Source organism: Bombina bombina, chromosome 6 (assembly GCF_027579735.1).
Source record: "Bombina bombina isolate aBomBom1 chromosome 6, aBomBom1.pri, whole genome shotgun sequence".
Taxonomy (NCBI): Eukaryota; Metazoa; Chordata; class Amphibia; order Anura; family Bombinatoridae; genus Bombina; species Bombina bombina.
Window position 1 is genome coordinate 367,337,658 of NC_069504.1, and position 21,575 is coordinate 367,359,232.

At 35.9% G+C, this 21,575-nt stretch overlaps 1 protein-coding gene across 1 annotated transcript in view; it reads left to right on the plus strand.

Annotated features, from left to right (window-relative positions):
* UNC5A (unc-5 netrin receptor A) overlaps positions 1-21,575 on the plus strand; it is a 409,652-nt gene that overhangs the window by 346,371 nt on the left and 41,706 nt on the right. The window contains 2 exon segments of the mRNA XM_053719264.1: positions 5,648-5,816; positions 18,037-18,270. Of these exon segments, the coding sequence (XP_053575239.1) occupies positions 5,648-5,816; positions 18,037-18,270 (403 nt within the window).

The following is a 21,575-nucleotide window of genomic DNA, read 5'->3' on the forward strand; positions in this document are numbered from 1 at the left end:
AAAGTTGCCTGTAAAATAAATATAAATCCTAAAATAGCTATAATATAATTATAATTTATATTGTAGCTATATTAGGGTTTATTTTACAGGTAAGTATTTAGCTTTAAATTGGAATAATTTATTTAATAAGAGTTCATTTATTTCGTTAGATTTAAATTATATTTAACTTAGGGGGATGTTAGTGTTAGGGTTAGACTTAGCTTTAGGGGTTAATAAATTTATTAGAATAGCGGTGAGCTCCGGTCAGCAGATTAGGGGTTAATGTTTGAAGTTAGGTGTCGGCGATGTTAGGGAGGGCAGATTAGGGGTTAATACTATTTATTATAGGGTTAGTGAGGCGGATTAGGGGTTAATAACTTTATTATAATAGTGGTGCAGTCTGGTCGGCAGATTAGGGGTTAATAAGTGTAGGCAGGTGGAGGCGACGTTGTGGGCGGCAGATTAGGGGTTAATAAATATAATATAGGGGTCGGCGGTGTTAGGGGCAGCAGATTAGGGGTACATAGCTATAATGTAGCTGGCGGCGGCGTGCGGACGGCAGATTAGGGGTTAATAAGTGTAGGTAGCTGGCGGCGACGTTGTGGGGGGCAGATTAGGGGTTAATAAATATAATATAGGGGTCTGCGGTGTTAAGGGCAGCAGATTAGGGGTACATAAGGATAACGTAGGTGGCGGTCGGCAGATTAGGGGTTAAAAAAATGTAATAGAGTATCGGCGATGTGGGGGGGGCTCGGTTTAGGGGTACATAGGTAGTTTATGGGTGTTAGTGTACTTTACGGCACAGTAGTTAAGAGCTTTATGAACCGGCGTTAGCCCAGAAAGCTCTTAACTACTGACTTTTTTCTGCGGCTGGAGTTTGGTTGTTAGATTTCTAACGCTCACTTCAGCCACGACTCTATATACCGGAGTTAGAAAGATCCCATTGAAAAGATAGGATACGCAATTGAAGTAAGGGGATCTGCGGTATGGAAAAGTCGCAGCTGAAAAGTGAGCGTTAGACCCTTTTTTGACTGACTCCAAATACCGGCGGTAGCCTAAAACCAGCGTTAGGAGCCTCTAATGCTGGTTTTCACGGCTACCGCCAAACTCCAAATCTAGGCCTCAATACCAGAGTTATTTTAAAGGTGCGGCCAGAAAAAAGCCAGCGTTAGATACGCGGGTCCTTACCGACAAAACTCTAAATCTAGCCGTTAGTAATTACACACAATTCTGTTTACATAAAGTGTTACTTTAACTCATTCTAACTATGTATGCATAATTTTAGCCTGGAACAAGTCATCACAGCACAAAAAAAATAAAAATAAAGAAAAGCTAGTATACCTTATTTTTACTAAGATCTAACTAGGAGCATATGAAACTTATAAATACATGAACCTTCTTATTTATATGTATGGTTGCACATGTATTACTAGGCTTAGGAGGAAGAAAAGCGCTTCTGTACACTTGCTCAATACTCACAAAGTAACTCTAATGCTATCATGTAATTTCCATTACAGCACCTATCAAATGAAGGTCAGAGAGATGCTGAACCACTCACTATGATCACCTGGTAGCAACCTAGTCTGGCTTTGATCCTCAGACATGGACTTATTTGCTTCATTTGTAGATGTAATATGTTATTTCCAGTTAATTCCTCTTGCATAGTTTATATATATATATTAGATCTAACAAACCTTATGCAGCAACAAGTAACATAGCATCTACAAATGTAGCAAAAAATGAATCGACTGAGGGTGATAGCTACCCCAGGTTGCTACCAGGTGATCATAGTGAGTGGTTTACATACACATTAATTAAAATAAACATATGTATATGTCAGCATAAATACTTCCTAAACTGCAAAGGATAAATGAAAGAAAAAGCTCCAATGTCCGATATAGAAAAGCTACCCACCCTTCCTTAGTTAGTTTTGTTGTTATATCTCAGCAGCATGCAAGTAGGCAAAAGTTAATTTGTAGCAGTATTTACAGTAGCAGCAATGAAGAGGCTCCAACATGCAAAACAACAAATAAATTATACACAGACACTGGCCTAAAGACTGATGCATACACAGTTAATAATCATTTAGTACTTTGATGTTAGTATAAGTTAATCTTAGAAGCATATAGGCATTCAGGCAATTGTAAATTAGCAGCAATAATCACAATAGCATCAAAAAGTTCCAAAGTGAAAAACTGTGCTTCATATAAACTCAATCACTAGCCCAAAGACAGTTGATGTTAATATTCACTTAGGCATATGTTGATATAAACCATGTGGAAAATACTAAAATGGTGGCAAATCACATTAATATTCCCTATTAGAAGCAACAGAGTGGCTAAATAATGCAGGTACTTATCTTTCAACTTCCCCGCAATACAGTTGCTCACCGGACCAGCATACTCTCCACATCCAGCAGAGATGGTCCTCTCAAAACAAAAATGTCTTGCACACTAACAGGACTGTAATTCTTTACCAGGCATCAAACGTTAGGGAATAACTTGAGCAAGTAGTATGCCAATGACCCCTGTCTGCCGTGATCAGTCCTGAGCCACATGACCTGTAGTGTGTTTAAAAATTACTAGACAAGCACATGCTCAACGCACCAAAAGAGGGAACGGTGACTATGAGCATGCACACTGCTGATATCATTACTGAACACAGTAAGCACTAAATGATTTGTGTGCTATGTACAGGAGAAACCTACCAATAAGCCCTTGCACACATGCACCAGACATCTAAGCATGGTATAGATGTAGCATTAAAAGTTTTGGTTCAGTTCTGCCCTTTACTGACTCCTCTAGTAAATCATCTTTAATAAATATTGAAAAATTACCTTTTACTTTACCATATCAAATTCAAAGGGATGCCTAGCCAACAAATACATTGCTCAGTACTGATAGCATTTATTTTATGCCAAAACATAAACACATATTAGTTTAAAGCTAAGATAAAAAATAGAAAGGATATAAAATGAATCTCTCGCTTCCATGTTTGCTGGAATGTTCTGCATGAGGAGAATGCAGATATCTCATCATAAATTTACCTCATTTAACCATAGTGTCCCTGAATTTGTGTTGGGAGTTTATAGTCTTTATTTTTATATCTTCTTTTAATTACCAATTCTTTTTCTATGACTTAGCACAAACTAAACTTGTATTTAATACAAAGCATTTTAAAATTGAAATATAATAAAAAAAACTCATCAGTATTAACAGTAAAAATAAAAACAGTGGTGAAATGAGTGAAATTAAATAAACATTTCACAATCACTTCCATATAATGTAATTCTCCCCAAAAGAAAAATATCTCTCCCGTTGCTCCCAGATGGATCACTATATGTAAATTTATGTATTTCACTAAGAACAATCAGCGCTTAAACATTCTTTGCACCCACTTTGGACCAAATTGCAAGTGAAGCGGTATTACACATGCTCTAACTCTGGTAAAAGTATTTTTTTTGCGCGCGTCGGGTAGCGCTTGCATTACAAGTTAAAAGTAAAAAGTTTTCACTCGTGTGCTAACCCAATGCGTACAAAAAGCCAAAATTAGAATATCGTGATCACGTGAATATATTCCACCATAGAAGTCAATGGAGCATAAAAAGTGGGAAAAAACACTTTCAAATGTGCTAAACCGACATGAAATATAGGAATATTTCACATTCCAATGCTCTTCACATAGCAGAATTTGTACTATTTAACCATAAACACATATTTCTACATATATCTGATGGTATTTTTGTAATATATATATATATGTGTATATAAATCAAATTATATATAGATCTATACAATTATATATAGGAATATCTATATAGAACAGTATAACACTTTATTAAATATGAATATTGCATAAAATGCCTTTACATGTTTCCATCTACTTTACTGCAAAGGGCTCTATTGCCCTATATACAGTAAATGTCTATATATGTGTACATATGTATTTATCTGTATATATGTGTATATATGTCTGTTAATACAAATATGCACATATAAATACATCTCTGTATATATATATATATTTAGACATGCAGTACAATACATCTTTAGACATGTATATGTATATACAGTATCTCTATGTTAAAAACCCTAGAGACCTCATATCTTATAAGAGCCCTTATAACTTTTTTGTGCAGTTTTTTAATATGTTTTATTAGATGGTGTTATGAGTATAACTGTACTTTGTAATTAATTTTTGATGTGTTTTGTGACACTATTTTGTTTCATGACCAGAGCTCTGAGGAAGCGCTATCCTGGCGCGCTTTAACTTAAATTGCACTCAAACGATCACGTTTACTTTTAACTTGTAATACGAGCGCTACACCTGACACGCGCCACGACAAACACCCACGACAAACCCCTTTTCACTTGTGCATCACTATTATCGCGCCACTCATAATCTGGCCCTTTGATGGTTGTAATGAGAGCCATATGCATAGAAGGAAACACAGCTTGAAACATGGCTGCAAGAAACTTGTTTACATCCATTAAACCAGTGATGGCAAAGACATGTGGGTCGCATATAAATGTATGGCTATTAAACACACAAATAATATATTTCCTAAAAATATCCAGTGGCAAATCGCCAGTTTAAGAAAAGGTTGTAGGGTTTCCTATATCTGCTGTTCTCCCCTTCAGAGGACCACCTTGTTTGCCCACCAACCAGAAGTCCCCAAAATAGATATTTTTATATTGTGGCGCACATCCTTATTTCTGTTTTTTTCCCCAAGGTCTGCAGAATCTAGTGTGAAAGGTGTAGGGAAATAGTGCGCTGGTTTAAATAAAGTATCAAACACCTTACAGTGTATTAGATCCTTCAATCTAAAAAAATGGTAAGCCGTAAAAGAAGATTTTGTAAGGGCGCTATTAGCTGAAGATACTTGTGTGAAATAATTATTATTTACAATATCTGTGATAAATATCCGCGATAAATATCTAGTGATTAGGTGTATAGTAAATCAAAAAAAGCTTCTGTCAAAAGTAGGATAATTTATTTGATAACAATAATATTTAAAATTTAAAATTTAGAGACGTCTCTAGCACAATTTGTTAAACATAAAAGTAATACTCATTGGTACTTCATGAGAAATATTAGTTTGCTGCTTATTAATATTTTAGATCACAGGAGATCTATTGGTGTGTGACTGAGCAATTTCTAAAATCTCTCATTTGAGATTTTATACACCTAATCACTAGATATTTATCACGGATATTTATCACAGATATTGTAAATAATAATTATTTCACACAACTATCTTCAGCTAATAGCGCCCTTACAAAATCTTCTTTTACTGCAGAATCTAGTGCACAGGGCCAATAGACCGCAAATTGGCCATCCCTGTATTAAACTATTTTTTTTACTTGAGAGCACAAAAAATGTCTCTTGAATTGTAGTCAATATATATTGCAGTATTACCAGTTAAAGATAAAGAACATGACATTGAGAGAAGCATGGATTACATTTCAACTGTTTTCAATATAACTTCCCCTATCAATGTGTTTCACCTATGGGAATACATATAGTAAAATGGGAGTATTATGATGGACTTTAATACATGGACTAAATTGGTCCTATCAATCTTGAACAGAAACATTCATTTTCTTTTTAAAGCATTGTATCACGACATCTCACACCTTTCCCCTTACCTCTCCTCTCTCTCCTTGAGGTTACCTCTAGCCGGCTGCCAGACGCTTCTGGGCCCCATCGTCAGCTGTGGGCCACCTGGAGTCTTACTCACTCAACCAGTTATCCTGTCAATGGACCATTGCATTGAACCCAACCCTGAGAACTGGACAGTGCGTCTGAAGAAGCAGTCCTGTGAAGGAAGCTGGGAGGTAGGAGGGACAGCTGAGAAACACACAAACATGGTTATTTTTAGGCACAGAACCACATTTCTGGGATACAATGACAATGACCGCTCTGAGGCTCAGGGATAGAATCAGAGGTCTAAGATATCAGCAATAAATTAAATAATTTGAAAAGTGCAAAATTACTCCTTTTTGACAGAGTAGTAGAGTGACAGCTCTTAGACCAAGGCGCAAGTGAAACAAAGCCCCCAGATACAGATGTAGGGGCAAAAGAAGATAATTTAGTATAACTAAATAGCGTACAAACACTTACGCACTTACTTAAAATGTAGATAATAGGCATCTCATCACAACAAAGTCTCCTTCTGGGTTCTCGAGTGTCCCTCTCCATGGTAGGTATTCCAGATGTAAGGGCATAATGCTAGGACTGTACTCATGTACCAAATAAGGCCTAGTTTCCATTGAGGTGGTAACATAAAAATCTCTATAGACTTTAATAGAGATATATGTTTTATCACCAGTTTCCACAATTTACCACCTCAATGGAAACTAGGGCATTGTAAGAAAATATTAAGAGGTACAGAAACCACTATCAACAAGAGGGAGCAGGTAGTAACTGCTTCCCTATGGAATTAACATCAATACAAAACACCTTACCATCACTTGCTGTCTTTTCCTAAATCAGGTGCAGTTCTCTTGTACTCAGGCAGATGGCAGTGTGTACACACTGGTTTTGACATTCATGATAAAAGAACATAAATATTACCATTGACACCAAACATTAATGTATTCTTTTGTAGTACTGAAAATGTATTTGGACATTTTTTTACTTACATTTTTTTAATACAAGAACTGGAATATAAAATGAAAACATTAAGCTTCTATAAAAGCTGGTAATAAACCCACTTTGAAGAAAATAATGGAGCCCTAAAAACATTAAAGTGGTTATTACCAAGGTTTGCCACTGTGATCCTGATGTAGCTGTTTGATGGAAGGAACCAGTACCACATTTTGTTTTAGTAAATGACATCTCACAAAATCAGTTGTGTGGCAATAGTATATAATGTGTAGGATTGCGTAGAAGATTGTAATTCTGATAAAAAAATTATATTTTTCATTGAGAATGGTACAGAGAAAAAAATAGTAATAAATTGATATTTTCTGAGTTTTTAAGCAAATAATATCCAATCAAAATAGCACTATCAAGATTTATAATGAAATCAAAATAGTATGAATCAACAAAGCATGAAGAGTTAGCATTAACATTTTAAATGTTAGATCTAGATAATACAGATATCAAAGTGAATACTGGAGGAGTTAAAACTTAGATCACCAATTACATTCTAAAAACCATGTAAATAGATTCTAGTAGAAAAAAAAAAAAATTATTTATAGTAGCCTAAATTTGGACTTTGTTTGCTATGCAAACAGAAATAAAATAATGCCAGCTTATTTTTGTCTTTTTAATTCATTAAAACTAATAGATATATCTGAATTCATGTGCATGTCCATGTTATGACTGACAGTAGATCATTACAGTGCTTCTTAGTTCAAAAGTTTCATTTGATTAATATTTTGACATTTTAACGAAATACCTCCCATAATTTCCTGGTTAGGGAACTGCCAAAAAAACAAAAGGGTGAAGTAGGTTGCTAAGAGGTCCATAGTGTTGAATTATAAAAGAAAATTCTACTCAAATGGGGTTTTCTAGTGTATTGGTACATCCTTGTTGATTTTTCTTAATAGAAAGGATTGATTGAGTTTATGTGATGTGAACCCTCAGAAAATTACAGAATATATATATTTTCTAATGGATTGGAATGGTATTTTATTTGAAAACCCCACAAAAACAGACCTTCCAACAGCTAAAGAAACGTTAAAAAATGCATCTACATCTTATTCTTAGACTATTTTTTTTCTTTGAAAGCATCTAGCACGTATTAAGTGTTTAATGTCCCTTTAAAGCCATTAATAGTTACTTTGGTAGCATTAAATGGAGAATAATATTCCGGTATTACTCTCTGGGTCAATATTCTCAATATCATAATTTACTTCAATCTACTTAAGGCATTAAAGGGATATTAAAGCATGTTTATATATGCATAGTCATATGAGCAATAAAGTACTGCAATGTAAAATAAATGGGTAAAAATTAAGTTTTTAGTGTTTAAGCTATGATTTTGGTAGCAAATTTTGCAATTGTTTTTCTGTTTATAAGAACTCGATTTAAAAGCTATTTGAGGTTATCTTATCTCCTCTGCTTTGGCCAATTACAACAAAATGTAAATACGCTTCTACACTGACCGTATCTCTATTTATCACACTGCTGAGTTAGGGAAACTGGTTCTTAAAAGGACAGTAAAGTTACACTTTCATGATAAAGCATGCAGTTTAAACAACTTTCTAGTTTACTACTATTATCAAATTTTCTTGGCTTTTTTTTGTTTTAGAGTAGGCTCAACAAAGCACTACTGGGATCTGAACATGTCTTGTGAGCCAAAGACAAGAGGTATATAAGTGCAGCCACTTATAAGCAGCTCGCTCTCTCTCTTCAGCCTATTTAGGTATTCTCTTCAACAAAGCAGATTTAGAAGTAAATTACAAAGTTGTTTTTTTGCATACTCTATCTGAATCATGAAAGCTTAATTTTGACTGTAATGTCCCTTTAAATATGATAATCATATACCAGTATTTGTGGGTATTAAAAAAAAAATGCACAATTTTCAGTGGCAAACTACAGGAAAAGTGGGCAAAGTAAATAATTATTCATTGCATATTTTCACTATGCTTAATTAAACATTTTATGTGGGGTGATTTAAAGGGACCATGTATTGTAAAACTGGTTTTCAATCACTTGCTATACCAGCTACAGAGTTTAAAATGTAGGGGAAATTGCAACTTTAGGCATATTTTTGAATATGAAAGAACTGTCTCTGCTTAGTAACACCACAAAGGGCTGAGCTTTCAGGGAGAGTAGAGTTCATTAGCTTATCTCTCTATATTTACACAAATCCTCAGTAGGACATGCTATTAAATAAATGCTTGCTAATACAATGGGCAAAACAGTTATATCAAATGACAAAATAAATGTAGCTATTTATAAACTATTAAATAGACTCTAGCAGGTAAAATGGATCATTGGAAACACATTAAAAGGAGAAAAATATCACAGTACATTGTCGCTTTATGTATAAAATCCTTTACACTAGGCACGGGTGGAATGCTGTGATTGGGCATTTATTTGCTAAACAAATGGCGAATATGGCTGCAGACAGCAGGATTCAGCTTGTTTTGTCATTGGATATATCAGTGTGAAAGTGCAGCACACAACAAAGATCTGGTTTTGCACAGATTATTAATTGTGTGTTGCTCTTTCACACTGATATATCTGGCGCTGTAACAAAAAAAAAAGTGAATTTGATACATATCTTGTATAGTGGGGATGATGACCACGTTGTCATGGGGGGAGGCACTTTCGGAGATAATCACGCCCTCCCCACATGTCCCCCCACATACATGGTGGCAAGGTGGGCCAGCATCACCCATGGGAATCTGTGTGTGCCAGTGGGTGTAGTGACTTCACCCAGCCTCAGAGACCTGGAAGTATTGAGCTACAGTTAGAAGCTTAAAATGACAGTAACGTCATAATTAGACCTTCATGATTTAGACAGAGCATACAATTTTAAACAACTTTCCAATTTACTTCTGTTGTTTAATTTGCTTCCTTCTCTTGCTATCTTTTGCTAAAAGATTTATCTAGGAAAGCTCAGGAGCAGCAAATAACCTAGGTTCTAGCTGCTGATTTGTGGCTGCATATGTGTTCAGTTAGAAATCAGTAGTGCATTGCTGCTCCTTCAACTAATGATAGCAAGAGAATGAAGCAAATTTGACAAATAAAAGCAAACTGGAAAGTTGTTTAAAATTGTATGTTCTACCTAAATCATGAAAGAAAATTTTAAGGGAGCTGGTCGGGGGGGGGGGGGGGGGGGGGATATAGTCAAGAACCCAGCTCCTTTAAAGGAACAAGAAACCCCAAGATGTTCTTTTCTGATTTGGATAGAACATACAATTTTAATAAACTTCCCAATTTACTTCTCTTATCAAATTTGCTTTATTCTCTTGATATCCTTTGCTATAACAAACATTGGCAGCTAGCAGAACACATCTAGTTAGCCAATCATAATAGTCAAATGTGTGCAGGCACCAATCATCAGCTAGCTCCCACTAGTGTAGGATATGTACATATTCTTTGTCAACAAGGGATACTAAGAGAACAAAGCACATTCGAAAATAGAGGTGAATTTAAAAAGTGTCTTAAAATTATATGCTCTACCTGAAACCTGCAAATTTTATTTTGACTTTTCTATCCCTTTAAGCCCCAGAAACACCAAAGACTCACTGTTTGAAATGTAATTGCTTTTGTGTTTTGGGTTTGTAAAGTTAAAACATAATTTAAAAATAAATAAATAAATAGATATAACTTTATATAAATATACACTTATAATATGCCATCAAAAAAGTCTGTAGACCCTAGGACTCCTTGTTATAAAGCCCCTAATCCACACTTTAAAATAAAGCCCCTATATAAGTTTTAATATCCAGGTAATCACTGTGGTTATAGTGATCACCTAACATGAATAAATGTGAATTAATTTGAGTAGAGGCTCATGGGAGCCCCTATATACACGTCAACGTTATATAACAATACCCAAAGGCCCTTATTTATATAAGGATAACCGATTGTTGTTTTGACTACAGAGTTTCTAACTGAAAAATAGCCAACTGTAGGGCTTAAATGTGAGCCGCATCTAAATACTCCAAAACAGCTCAGCAAACGGGTGGAATAACTCAGCAGTTAAGGGATTAAAGTTATATGGAAGTTAAAATTTAATGATTTAAGCTGAGTGTTCAATTGAAAAAAAATATTAACACATTTACTTCTTTTTCTTGGTTTCATTTGTTGCAACTGAGCTCCTTACCATAAGAACATACTAAGGAAGTTTCAGGAGCGTACACGTGTCCTGAGTATGATATGGTAGCAGTGTTTGCAACAATGTTTGTAACAATGTTATAAATTAACACATGCATGCTCCTGAGACTACTTTTTAACAAAGGATACTGAAACAAAGACGTACATTTAGAGGGACAGTCCAGTCAAAATATAAATGCACATAGATTTATTGGAGTTTTGAATAGAAACATATGTTCAATATACTTGTATTGGCAAAAATGCTTCTATTAAGAGTTATCACTGTTTTAGTGTTAACATTTTTCTCTGCACATGCATGTGAAGCATAGATAGATATTTTTAGTGCACCCACATTTTAAATAATGCAGCTGCTCAGATCATCAGTAGGGATTCTATCATGTCAGCAATTAACAAATTGAGTCATTACCAGATGGTACAAGCACCTAAGGCTCTCTGAACAAGTGTTGTGTTTAAAATGCTGGTGGTACGGGGCATATCTTAATAGACTTTTTAAACAACTATAGCTTTTATTAGAAGCATTTTTGCTAATGCATGTACATTACACACTTGCTTCTGTTCAATACCGAAATGCATCCATATGGTTTCTAATTTTGGCTGGAATATTCCTATAATAATAGAAGCAAATCGGAATGTTCTCTAAAGTTGTACAGTTTATCTGAATCATGAACAATTCCTTTCAAATTCTATATCTCTTTAAATACCTTAGTGCATTTAAAAAAGTACAATCTTTGCATCGTATTAGGTACTAGATACATATATTTACACATTGTTTTTTCATGGGTGACTTCTGCCATTTCAGGAGCAAGACAACAATATAACCCTTTGACTGCCAGAGACGATTGCAGCACTTAGCAAAGCATCAGAACCATCTGTACAGGGTTAAATAGCAGCTTAGCATTAAATCTTCCAGTACTTATTATTATGTGTCAGTATTTTTATATTTTTTCCCATTACTTACCTTAACATAATGAAAGTACCTAACAGTTAGTGTCTGACAACTCACATTATTTATTTAGTAATAGCATTGCTTTACCACTGGTTTCCACCTCCCTCTGTCAAAATATAACATATTTATCAAAAGTAATAATAGTAATAACCTGTACATAAGAAATGGTGCTATTTAACTTAATATTAACAGCTTTTTCCTGGTTATCAGTCAGTTTGCTTTGTGTTTGATTCTTATAAAATGGTTGAGTGTGACCCGTTGATGATACTGAGGCCTGGAAGGTAATAGCACAACATGTCATGTGCAGGGTATGGATAACTGGATGTATTATGCTGGGGATTTAGTGTTAAATCTGTGTGATAGTTGTCCCTTCGGTGGTTACATGCTTGCTTAATATTATTTGTTCTCTGAGTCACACTAGGTTGATGGAGTTGAGGACTTTATAATAAACTTTGTTGTCTTGAGGCTGTGAGTTGATAGGATATGTCCCCAGTTTCTTGTATTGATGGTGCCGGCTATGGGTAGATGGAGAATTTTCCAGTTAACAGGACTGGTCCCATGGTTGTTGTTTTTGACTATGTAGCTTGATAAAGTTGCCTATGAATCATTTAAATGCTGGAGATCAGGATGTAGAAAAGGCATCTTGTTCTCTGTAGATTTCTAATGTCATGTCTCTTGCTGTTGGTTGATGATGTCTAGACTGTAGTCTCTGGTTGAATGAACTTTTATTTTTTCGTGTCTCCGTCTGTAGGCTGTACATAAAGGTTGATGATATCTGATATATGATGGCAACTATTTATTATATTGTATATCTCAGAGTTTCCAGGTTGGTAGATCATTGTTGTTTTGTTCTTGCCATTATTTTATGCAGCATTTGAAAATGTCCTTGTAGAAAGTTTTGCTGGTGATGCAGTTTACAGCTAAAATTTGATGCATGAGTTTATGAAAGACTAATGTTATTTCTGAATAGTTTCCAGGTGGTTCCGGCTGGATAGCGATACAGATTACATAAAAAAACGTAGATGTATTGCAGAATAAAGATGTTTTTGGTTGACAGGGATTGGCACTGAAAATATCATATGAGATAAATTATACCGTTTTCACCAACACATTTATGGCTAGATTACAAGTGGAGCGCAAAAGCGATATTTGCGCTACACTTAGTAATACCAACGCGTGCAAATGTGCACTGGTATTACAAGTTAGGTGCAATGCAGGGGGTTGTAATGTTAGTGGTACTTTGTATTTTGTTTACCAAAAGAGCTGTTAAATTTAGGGCAATACCCTACAAAAGGCCCTTTTAAGAGCTATTGGTAATTTATTTATAGATTAGAAATAACTTTTTTTATTTTGGATAATTTCGTTTGTTATTTTCTGTAATGTTAGTTTTTTTATTTTTTGTAATCTTAGCTTCTTCTTTTTTGTAATGTTAGGGTTTTTTATGTAATGTTAGTTTTTTTTAATTTAATGTTAGTTTTTTTTTATATTGATTAATGTTAGATTTCTTTTTTAGTAATTTATGTTTTTTATTTTTGTAATTTTTATGTAAGTGTATTTTAATTGGGGTAAACTTAGAGGTGTTAGGTTAGGGGGCTTAGTTATTAGGTTAATACTTTGCATTGTGGGGGTTGGCGGTTTAGGGGTTAATAATTTTATTATATACTTTGCTTTGTGGGGGTTGGTGAATTAGGGGTTAAAATGTTTATTAGGTAATTTGCGATGTGGGGGGATGGTGGTTTAGGGGTTAATATGTTTATTAGACATTTCGATGTGGGAGGATGGCGGATTAGGGGGTCAGAATGGCGTTTTGACATGTCAGTTTAATTTTTTGGGTCCGGTTTAGATTTTTACATACAAATTCAACTTATTTTTCTTTTTTTGTACGCGCGGCAATATGCTATACTGCCATAAGTTATTCACGACACCAGAAATGTGTAGTTTGTGAACCTCATCAGTTTATTTGACTTACGGTAATAATATAATAATAATATCTGCCGGCGCAGTTTGATTTCCCCGATGTGCCAGGTGAATTTACGGGTGACGGGGGTTTCAGCAGTTGCACGGAAACTTACGCCACATATGTAATCTCACCCAAGGAGTACACTGTCCCTTTAAGTAGACAACCCAAGGTATTGATCTAGGCCTATTTTGGTATATTTTATGTCATCATTTCACAGCCAAATGCAATCATATGATGAATTCAGTTTTGCTGCTGGAATATAGTGCAAAACACATGGTGAGGAGAAACTTTCACCTAGATTACGAGTCTTGCGTTAGGGTGAAAAAGCAGCGTTGAGAGGTCCCAACGCTGATTTTTTCCTAATGCTGGTATTACGAGTCTGGCAGGTACAGGTGTACCGCTCACTTTTTTTCCGCGACTCAAGCATACCGCAAATCCCCTTACGTCAATTGCGTATACTATCTTTTCAATGGGACTTGCCTAACGCCGGTATTTCGAGTCTTGGAAAAAGTGAGCGGTACACCCTCACCTGTCAAGACTCCTACCGCATTTAAAAAGTCAGTAGTTAAGAGTTTTATGGGCTAACGCCGTAACATAAAACTCTGAACTAAAGTGCTAAAAAGTACACTAACACCCATAAACTACCTATTAACCCCTAAACCGAGGCCCCCCCCCATATCGCAAACACTATATTAAAATTTTTAACCCCTAATCTGCCTAACCGGACATCGCTGCCACTTCAATAAATGTATTAACCCCTAAACCACCGCACTCCTGCCTCGCAAACATTAGTTAAATATTATTAACCCCTAATCTGCCATCCCTAACATCACCAACACCTACCTACATTTATTAACCCCTAATCTGCCGACCCCAATGTCGCCGCCACTATATTAAATGTATTAACCCCTTAAGTCTAACCCTAACACCCCCCTAACTTAAATATTATTTAAATAAATAAAAATAAAATTACTACAATTAAATAAATTATTCCTATTTAAAACTAAATACTTACCTATAAAATAAACCCTAAAATAGCTACAATATAACTAATAGTTACATTGTAGCTAGCTTAGGGTTTATTTTTATTTTACAGGCAAATTTGTATTTATTTTATCTAGGTACAATAGTTATTAAATAGTTATTAATTATTTAATAACTTCCTAGTTAAAATAAATACAAAAGTACCTGTAAAATAAAACCTAACCTAAGTTACAATTACACCTAACACTACACTATAATTAAATTAATTACCTAAATTAACTACAATTACCTAAATTAACTACAATTAATTAAAATTAAATTAAATAAACTAAAGTACGGAAAAAAAAACCCACTAAATTACAGAAAATAATAAAATAATTATAATTTTTTAAAACTAATTACACCTAATCTAATACCCCTAATAAAATAAAAAAGCCCCCCCAAAATAATAAAAATCCCTACCCTATACTAAATTACAAATAGCCCTTAAAAGGACTTTTTGCGGGGCATTGCCCCAAAGTAATCAGCTCTTTTACCTGAAAAAAAAAAGACAATACCCCCCCAACATTACAACCCACCACCCACACACCCAACCCTACTCTAAAACCCACCCAATCCCCCCTTTATAAAACCTAAAACTATCCCCTTGAAGATCACCCTACCTTGAGACGTCTTCACCCAACCGGGCAGAAGTGGTCCTCCAGACGGTCCAAAATCTTCATCCTATCCGGGCAGAAGAGGTCCTCCAGACGGCAGAAGTCTTCATCCAGACTGCATCTTCTATCTTCATCCATCCGGAGCGGAGTGGGTCCATCTTCAAGACATCCGACACGGAGCATCCTGTTCGTTCGACAGCGACTGGAACAATGACGGGTCCTTTAAATGACATCATCCAAGATTGCGTCCCTTCAATTCTGATTGGCTGATAGAATTCTATCAGCCAATCGGAATTAAGGTTGAAAAAATCCTATTGGCTGATCCAATCAGCCAATAGGATTGTGCTTGCATTCTATTGGCTGTTCCAATCAGCCAATAGTATGCGAGCTCAATCCTATTGGCTGTTCTAATCATCTTGGATGGCATCATTTAAAGGACCTGTCATTGTTCCAGTCGCCATCGAACGAAGAGGATGCTCCGCGTCGGATGTCTTGAAGATGGACCCGCTCTGCTCCGGATGGATGAAGATAGAAGATGCCGTCTGGATGAAGACTTCTGCCGTCTGGAGGACCTCTTCTACCCGGATAGGATGAAGACTTTGGACCGTCTGGAGGACCACTTGTGCCCGGCTAGGTGAAGACGTCTCAAGGTAGGGTGATCTTCAAGGGGTTAGTGTTAGGTTTTATTAAAGGGACATTAAACACTTTGAGATGGTAATATAAAATGATAAATTGTATATATAAAACAGCTCTGCAATATACTTTCATTATTTATTTTGTTCTCTTTGCCTGTAATTCCATTCTGAAATTGTGAGCTTTTCAGTTCCTGTTAGAAATGGAAGTGCAGAACACTGTTAAATCCAGCTCAACCATTGGCTGCACACTCTAGTGACCTATTTATAACTGTCTCTAATTGGCCACAGCAGAGAAGGTAACACAAGTTACAACTTGGCAGCTCCCAATGTTTTATAGACACTAAAAATTACACTTATTTTGTCACTTTTTAACCCCTTAACGACCGAGGACGTGCAGGGTACGTCCTCACAAAAAGGCAGTTAACGCCTGGAACGTACCCTGCACGTCCTCGATGTTGAAAGCAGCTGGAAGCGATCCTACTAAATTTTAGCTGCTTTTCCGGTTTCAGCTGCTTTCCTGTTATTGCAGTGATGCCTCGATATGGAGGCATCCTGCAATAACTTTAAATGGCCATCCGATGCAGAGAGAGCCACTCTGTGGCCCTCTCTGCACCAGACATCGATGGCCGGTATCGGTGGGGGGGAGCGGACTTGGGAGGCGGGTGGGCGGCCATCGATGGGCCGTGTAATGTGGAGGGGGGCGGGACCGACGGGGGCATGCGCGCATGCACGGGGTGGTGGGCGGGCACGTGCACGGGGCGGGAGCGGGGGGAACCGCTACACTACAGAAAAAATTGGAGTTTTTTAGTATTTTTTTTTATTTATTTTTTATTTTATTTATTAATTTATGTTTTCATTTATTTTTTAAATGTCTATGTCACCAAACATACTTAATAAATAATGAAATACAACAATAATGATCTAAGAAATATCTAGGCAAAATTATGTAATGTATAACACTTAAAGATGCATGTTAGTACGATAGTAAATCACTCTTATAAGTTAAAGCATTTTATTATTACACTGATATTCATTGATAATAATGGGGTCAATCTCATTATTTCCGAAAAAAAAAATTATATACTGGAAAAACTGGAATGGACTTTTATTATTTCAGAGTAAACACAGTCAAGATTGTTAATGACTCTAGACCATAATATTGATATATACATCTGAAATGGCATCTGAAACCATCTTAAAGTAAATTGCACATGTCCAACAAGATAGAATTATTCCAAATTGTCTTGGGATCCGGGAAAATATGTTGAAAATGCCAATTTTGCACTTTATCAACACCCTTTTGTGTTCAGTTTTGTTGCTGAAATATTGTGCAAAACCCATAGTCCTTCTCACTATCTAATTGGTTCTGAACTGATCTTTTCCTATTAGAAAAATGGTAAAAGGTAATATTGCTTGGGTTGTGATCACTCTGAAGTTGAAAACAGATTGGGAACAATAAAAAAGAAAAAAAAAATGGGATTGATAGGATTGTAATCGACCCCTATCTGTTTCACCTGTGCAAATGGTTTACATTACTGTATCAGGTGTTCAGCTGAACAGCTCTGAGTTGAACCCAGTTGGCAATTGATGACCACATGGATATGCTACTCCGGATTAGCTTACCGGCTGTATTTTACTCAGATGCAGAAATGCATTGCATGACTTTGCAAAGGTTAGGCATATTGCTTCTAAGAGACAAAAGTATATTGTTTAAAATAATTAGAACATTGCATAATTCCAGTAGCGTGTCCCTTTAATAAAATAAAAAAAACTATGAGTATCTGATAATCAATTAATTCTCGGTACTATCTTAGTAACACCATCTGCTGAGGGGGTAACACTGTGTCCGGACTTCTAGATTGAGAATTACAGATCTAAAGCAAAAAATATTGCTATTTATATAGATGACCCCAGTACATACAAAAGTAATTCTCAGAGCAGTAGCATATATTGCACAAGGTTTATACCCTAATGTACCTGAATAGGTATGTTGGCTTTGCCTCTATGAAGTGTTGTTTCTTATTAGTTTTACAGTAAGCACATCTGGTTAATTTACCCTGGATCTTTCTGTTACAGGATGTCCTGCAGCTTGATGGGGGAAGCCCATCTCACCTGTACTACTGTCATATGGAGTCTCGCGGCTGTTACTTGTTCACTGAGCAGCTGGGACGCTTCGCTCTGGTGGGAGAGTCGCTCAGCATGTCAGCCACAAAGCGCCTGAAGCTGCTGCTCTTTGCTCCATCCTCTTGCAACACTTTAGAGTATAGCTTACGTGTTTACTGTATCACAGACACACAAGATGCCATAAAGGTAAGTCAGGGAGAACACTCAGAAGCAAATCTCTATCATTCCAATTAAAGGTTAGATTATGAGTGAAGCACAAATTAGCACTAGAACATCGCTAGATGGAGGCTATTTTACGTGTTTTGGGTTGCGCTAATATTATGAGTTGAAAGTAAAAAAAATTTGCGCAAGAGTAAACCCAACACGCGCACAAAACAAATATCTCAAACACGTTAACTTCTTCTCCCATAGATTTCAATAGAGTGTGAAAACTGCAAAAAAAACCAACAAAAAACATACTCGCTTGCTAACCCGATCGCGCATATTCAAGAGTGCTAAACTCTACATGAAATATTAATATTTTACATTCCAATGTTCTAGAAGAAAATGTTCTATTTATTGTTGAATACATATTGCTATTTATATCTGTATGTACCTATACCTATATATCTATTCCGATAGAGTAAATATACTATATATATAAACACAAAAATATTGAAATACATATGTAAACACATATAAACATATACTGTATACACACACACATATAAATACATATTTTCTAACTCCTGGAACCTCATATGTTTGACCCTTTATAACTTCTTAACACATTTTTTTTAAAACAATTTTTATTAGACAGAGTTATTATGAGTGTGTTACTGTACTTTTAAATGTATTTTTGATGTGTTTTGTGCAACTTTTTAGTCTTGCGTAACAGTTAACCAGAGCTCTGAAGTCGCGCTAACCCAACGCACGTGAAATTCGATTGTGTTCAAGCAAACGCATTTACTTTCAGCTCATAATGTGCACGCTATTTCTGACACGCACAAAGATTTGCAAAATACCCCTTATCGCTCGCGCAACAGTTAGCGTGTTACTCAGAATATAGCCCTAAGAGGGTACAATCGTTGTAAATTAAAGACCAACCAATAAAAGTATGAAGATTTAAAGCAGGAAATAAGTTACTCAGTATGAATGCAAGTTGCGGTAAAGGTAAATTGGTTGTATGTAACGCTATAAGCATGCAGTGTAAAATATAATTATCAGGTTAAATGTCACTGCATTAACAAATTCACTCATCATATAGGAGTCTTGTTTGCAATGAGGCAATGCATTCATGACATTTTCAGGCAATAATAATTAGGAGGACATTAAAGTCATGTTTTTATATAAGCATAGTGTATAGGCTCCATAGAGCTTGCTGCAATCTGTTCCTCTGCTGCAAGTGCGTTTCTCTGTTTAAAGGGACATGAAGCCTAGATTTTTTCTTTCAGGTTTTAGATAAAGCATACGATTGTAAATATTTTTCTAATTTACTTCTATTATCAATGTAGCTTAATTCTCTTGGTTATCCTTTCTTCAAGGAGCAGCAATACACTAACAATAACTAGTTGAACATCGGTAAGCCAATCACAAGAGGCATATATGTGCCGACACCAATCAGCAGCTAACTCCACACTCCTAAGCCTATCTAGATATGCTTTTCGGCAAAGGATACCAAGAGAATGAAGCAAATTAGATAAAAAAAACGTAAATTGGAAAGTTGTTTAAAAATGTATGCTCTATCTAAATTCTGAAAGAAAAACTTGGGTTTCATGTCCCATTAAGTGTAAAAGTTTGAGCACTAAGGGAGATTTCAATTGTTTGTCGCATAAGAGGGTTGCAAAGTTTTAAAATTTAGATGTAACTGTTTTATTTAAACATGCTATTATTGTGTGTGTGTGTCTGTGTGTGGAGTGTGTGTGTGTGTGTGGTGTGTGTGTGTGTGGTGTGTGTGTGTGGTGTGTGTGGTGTGTATGGTGTGTGTGTGTGCGTGCGTGTGTGTGTATGGTGTGTGTGTGTGTGTGTCTGTGTGTGGAGTGTGTGTGTGTGTGTGGTGTGTGTGTGTATGGTGTGTGTGTGTGTGCGTGCGTGTGTGTGTATGGTGTGTGTGTGTGTGTGTGTGTGTATGGTGTGTGTGTGTGCGTGCGTGTGTGTGTATGGTGTTTGTGTATGGTGTTTGTGTGTGTGTGTGTGTGTGTGTATGGTGTGTGTTTGTGTGTGTGTGTGTGTGTGTGTATGGTGTGTGCTTGTGTGTGTGTGTGGAGTGTGTGTGTGTGGTGTGGGTGTGTGTGTGGTGTGTGTGGTGTGTGTGTGTATGTGGTGTGTGTGTGTGTATGGTGTGTGTGTGTGTATGGTGTGTGTGGTGTGTGTGTGTGTATGTGGTGTGTGTGTGTGTGTATGGTGTGTGTTTGTGTGTGTGTGTGTGTGTATGGTGTGTGTGTGTGTGTGTGTATGGTGTTTGTTTGTGTGTGTGTTTGTGTGTGTGTGTATGGTGTGTGTTTGTTTGTGTGTATGGTGTGTGTGTGTATGGTGTGTGTTTGTGTGTGTGTGTGTGTGGTGTGTGTGTGTGTGTGTGTGTGTGGTGTGTGTGGTGTGTGTGTGTATGTGGTGTGTGTGTGTATGGTGTGTGTGTGTATGGTGTGTGTGTGTGTGTATGGTGTGTGTTTGTGTGTGTGTGTGTGTGTGTTTCCTCAGCTGCTTCCTGATTTATTTATTTTTTCCTCTCCTACCTAGGGATTGTGAATGTTTTGCAACATTAGAAAAAAATGGAACAAATTTTTATCACCTTTGTTCGTTTGTTTTGAATTTTGAATGTTTGTACAACATTCTAACATTTATTTAATGTAATAGTATTTCTAATTCTATCTTTAAATGTAATATTCAATTCAAATTTTTGAAAAATTTGAATTGATATATTTGTAATAGTATTTCTATTGCTCTTTAAATGTAATATTTGAATAATGCTATATTCAAAATAGAAAAATTAAAATCAATATATTTATAATATTATTTCTAATGCTCTCTTTAAATGTTAACATGAACTATTGAACTTCTGAATAGTATTTGTTAAAGGGACATTATACACTCATTTCTTCTTTGCATAAATGTTTTGTAGATGATCTATTTATATAGCCCATAAAGTTTTTAAAAAAAAATAAATGTATAGTTTTGCTTATTTATAAATAACATTGCTCTGATTTTCAGACTCCTAACCAAGCCCTAACGTTTTATGTGAATACGCTCGACTACCTACTCCAGCTTGCTCCTGTTTGTGTAAAGGGTCTTTTAATATGCAAACGAAGGGGGAGGGGGGAAGTGTCTTATTTCCCACTTGCAGTGGGCTTTCCAGCTACCTTTTCAACAGAGCTAAACTGACATTCTTTATAGTAGTGTCTTTTACATGCAGTTATATGAAAATGAGTGTATAATGTCCCTTTAAATCAAATGTTACATTCGAAATTTCGAATGTGGATATTCAATCTAATTAAGAACATCGAAAACCTGAAATA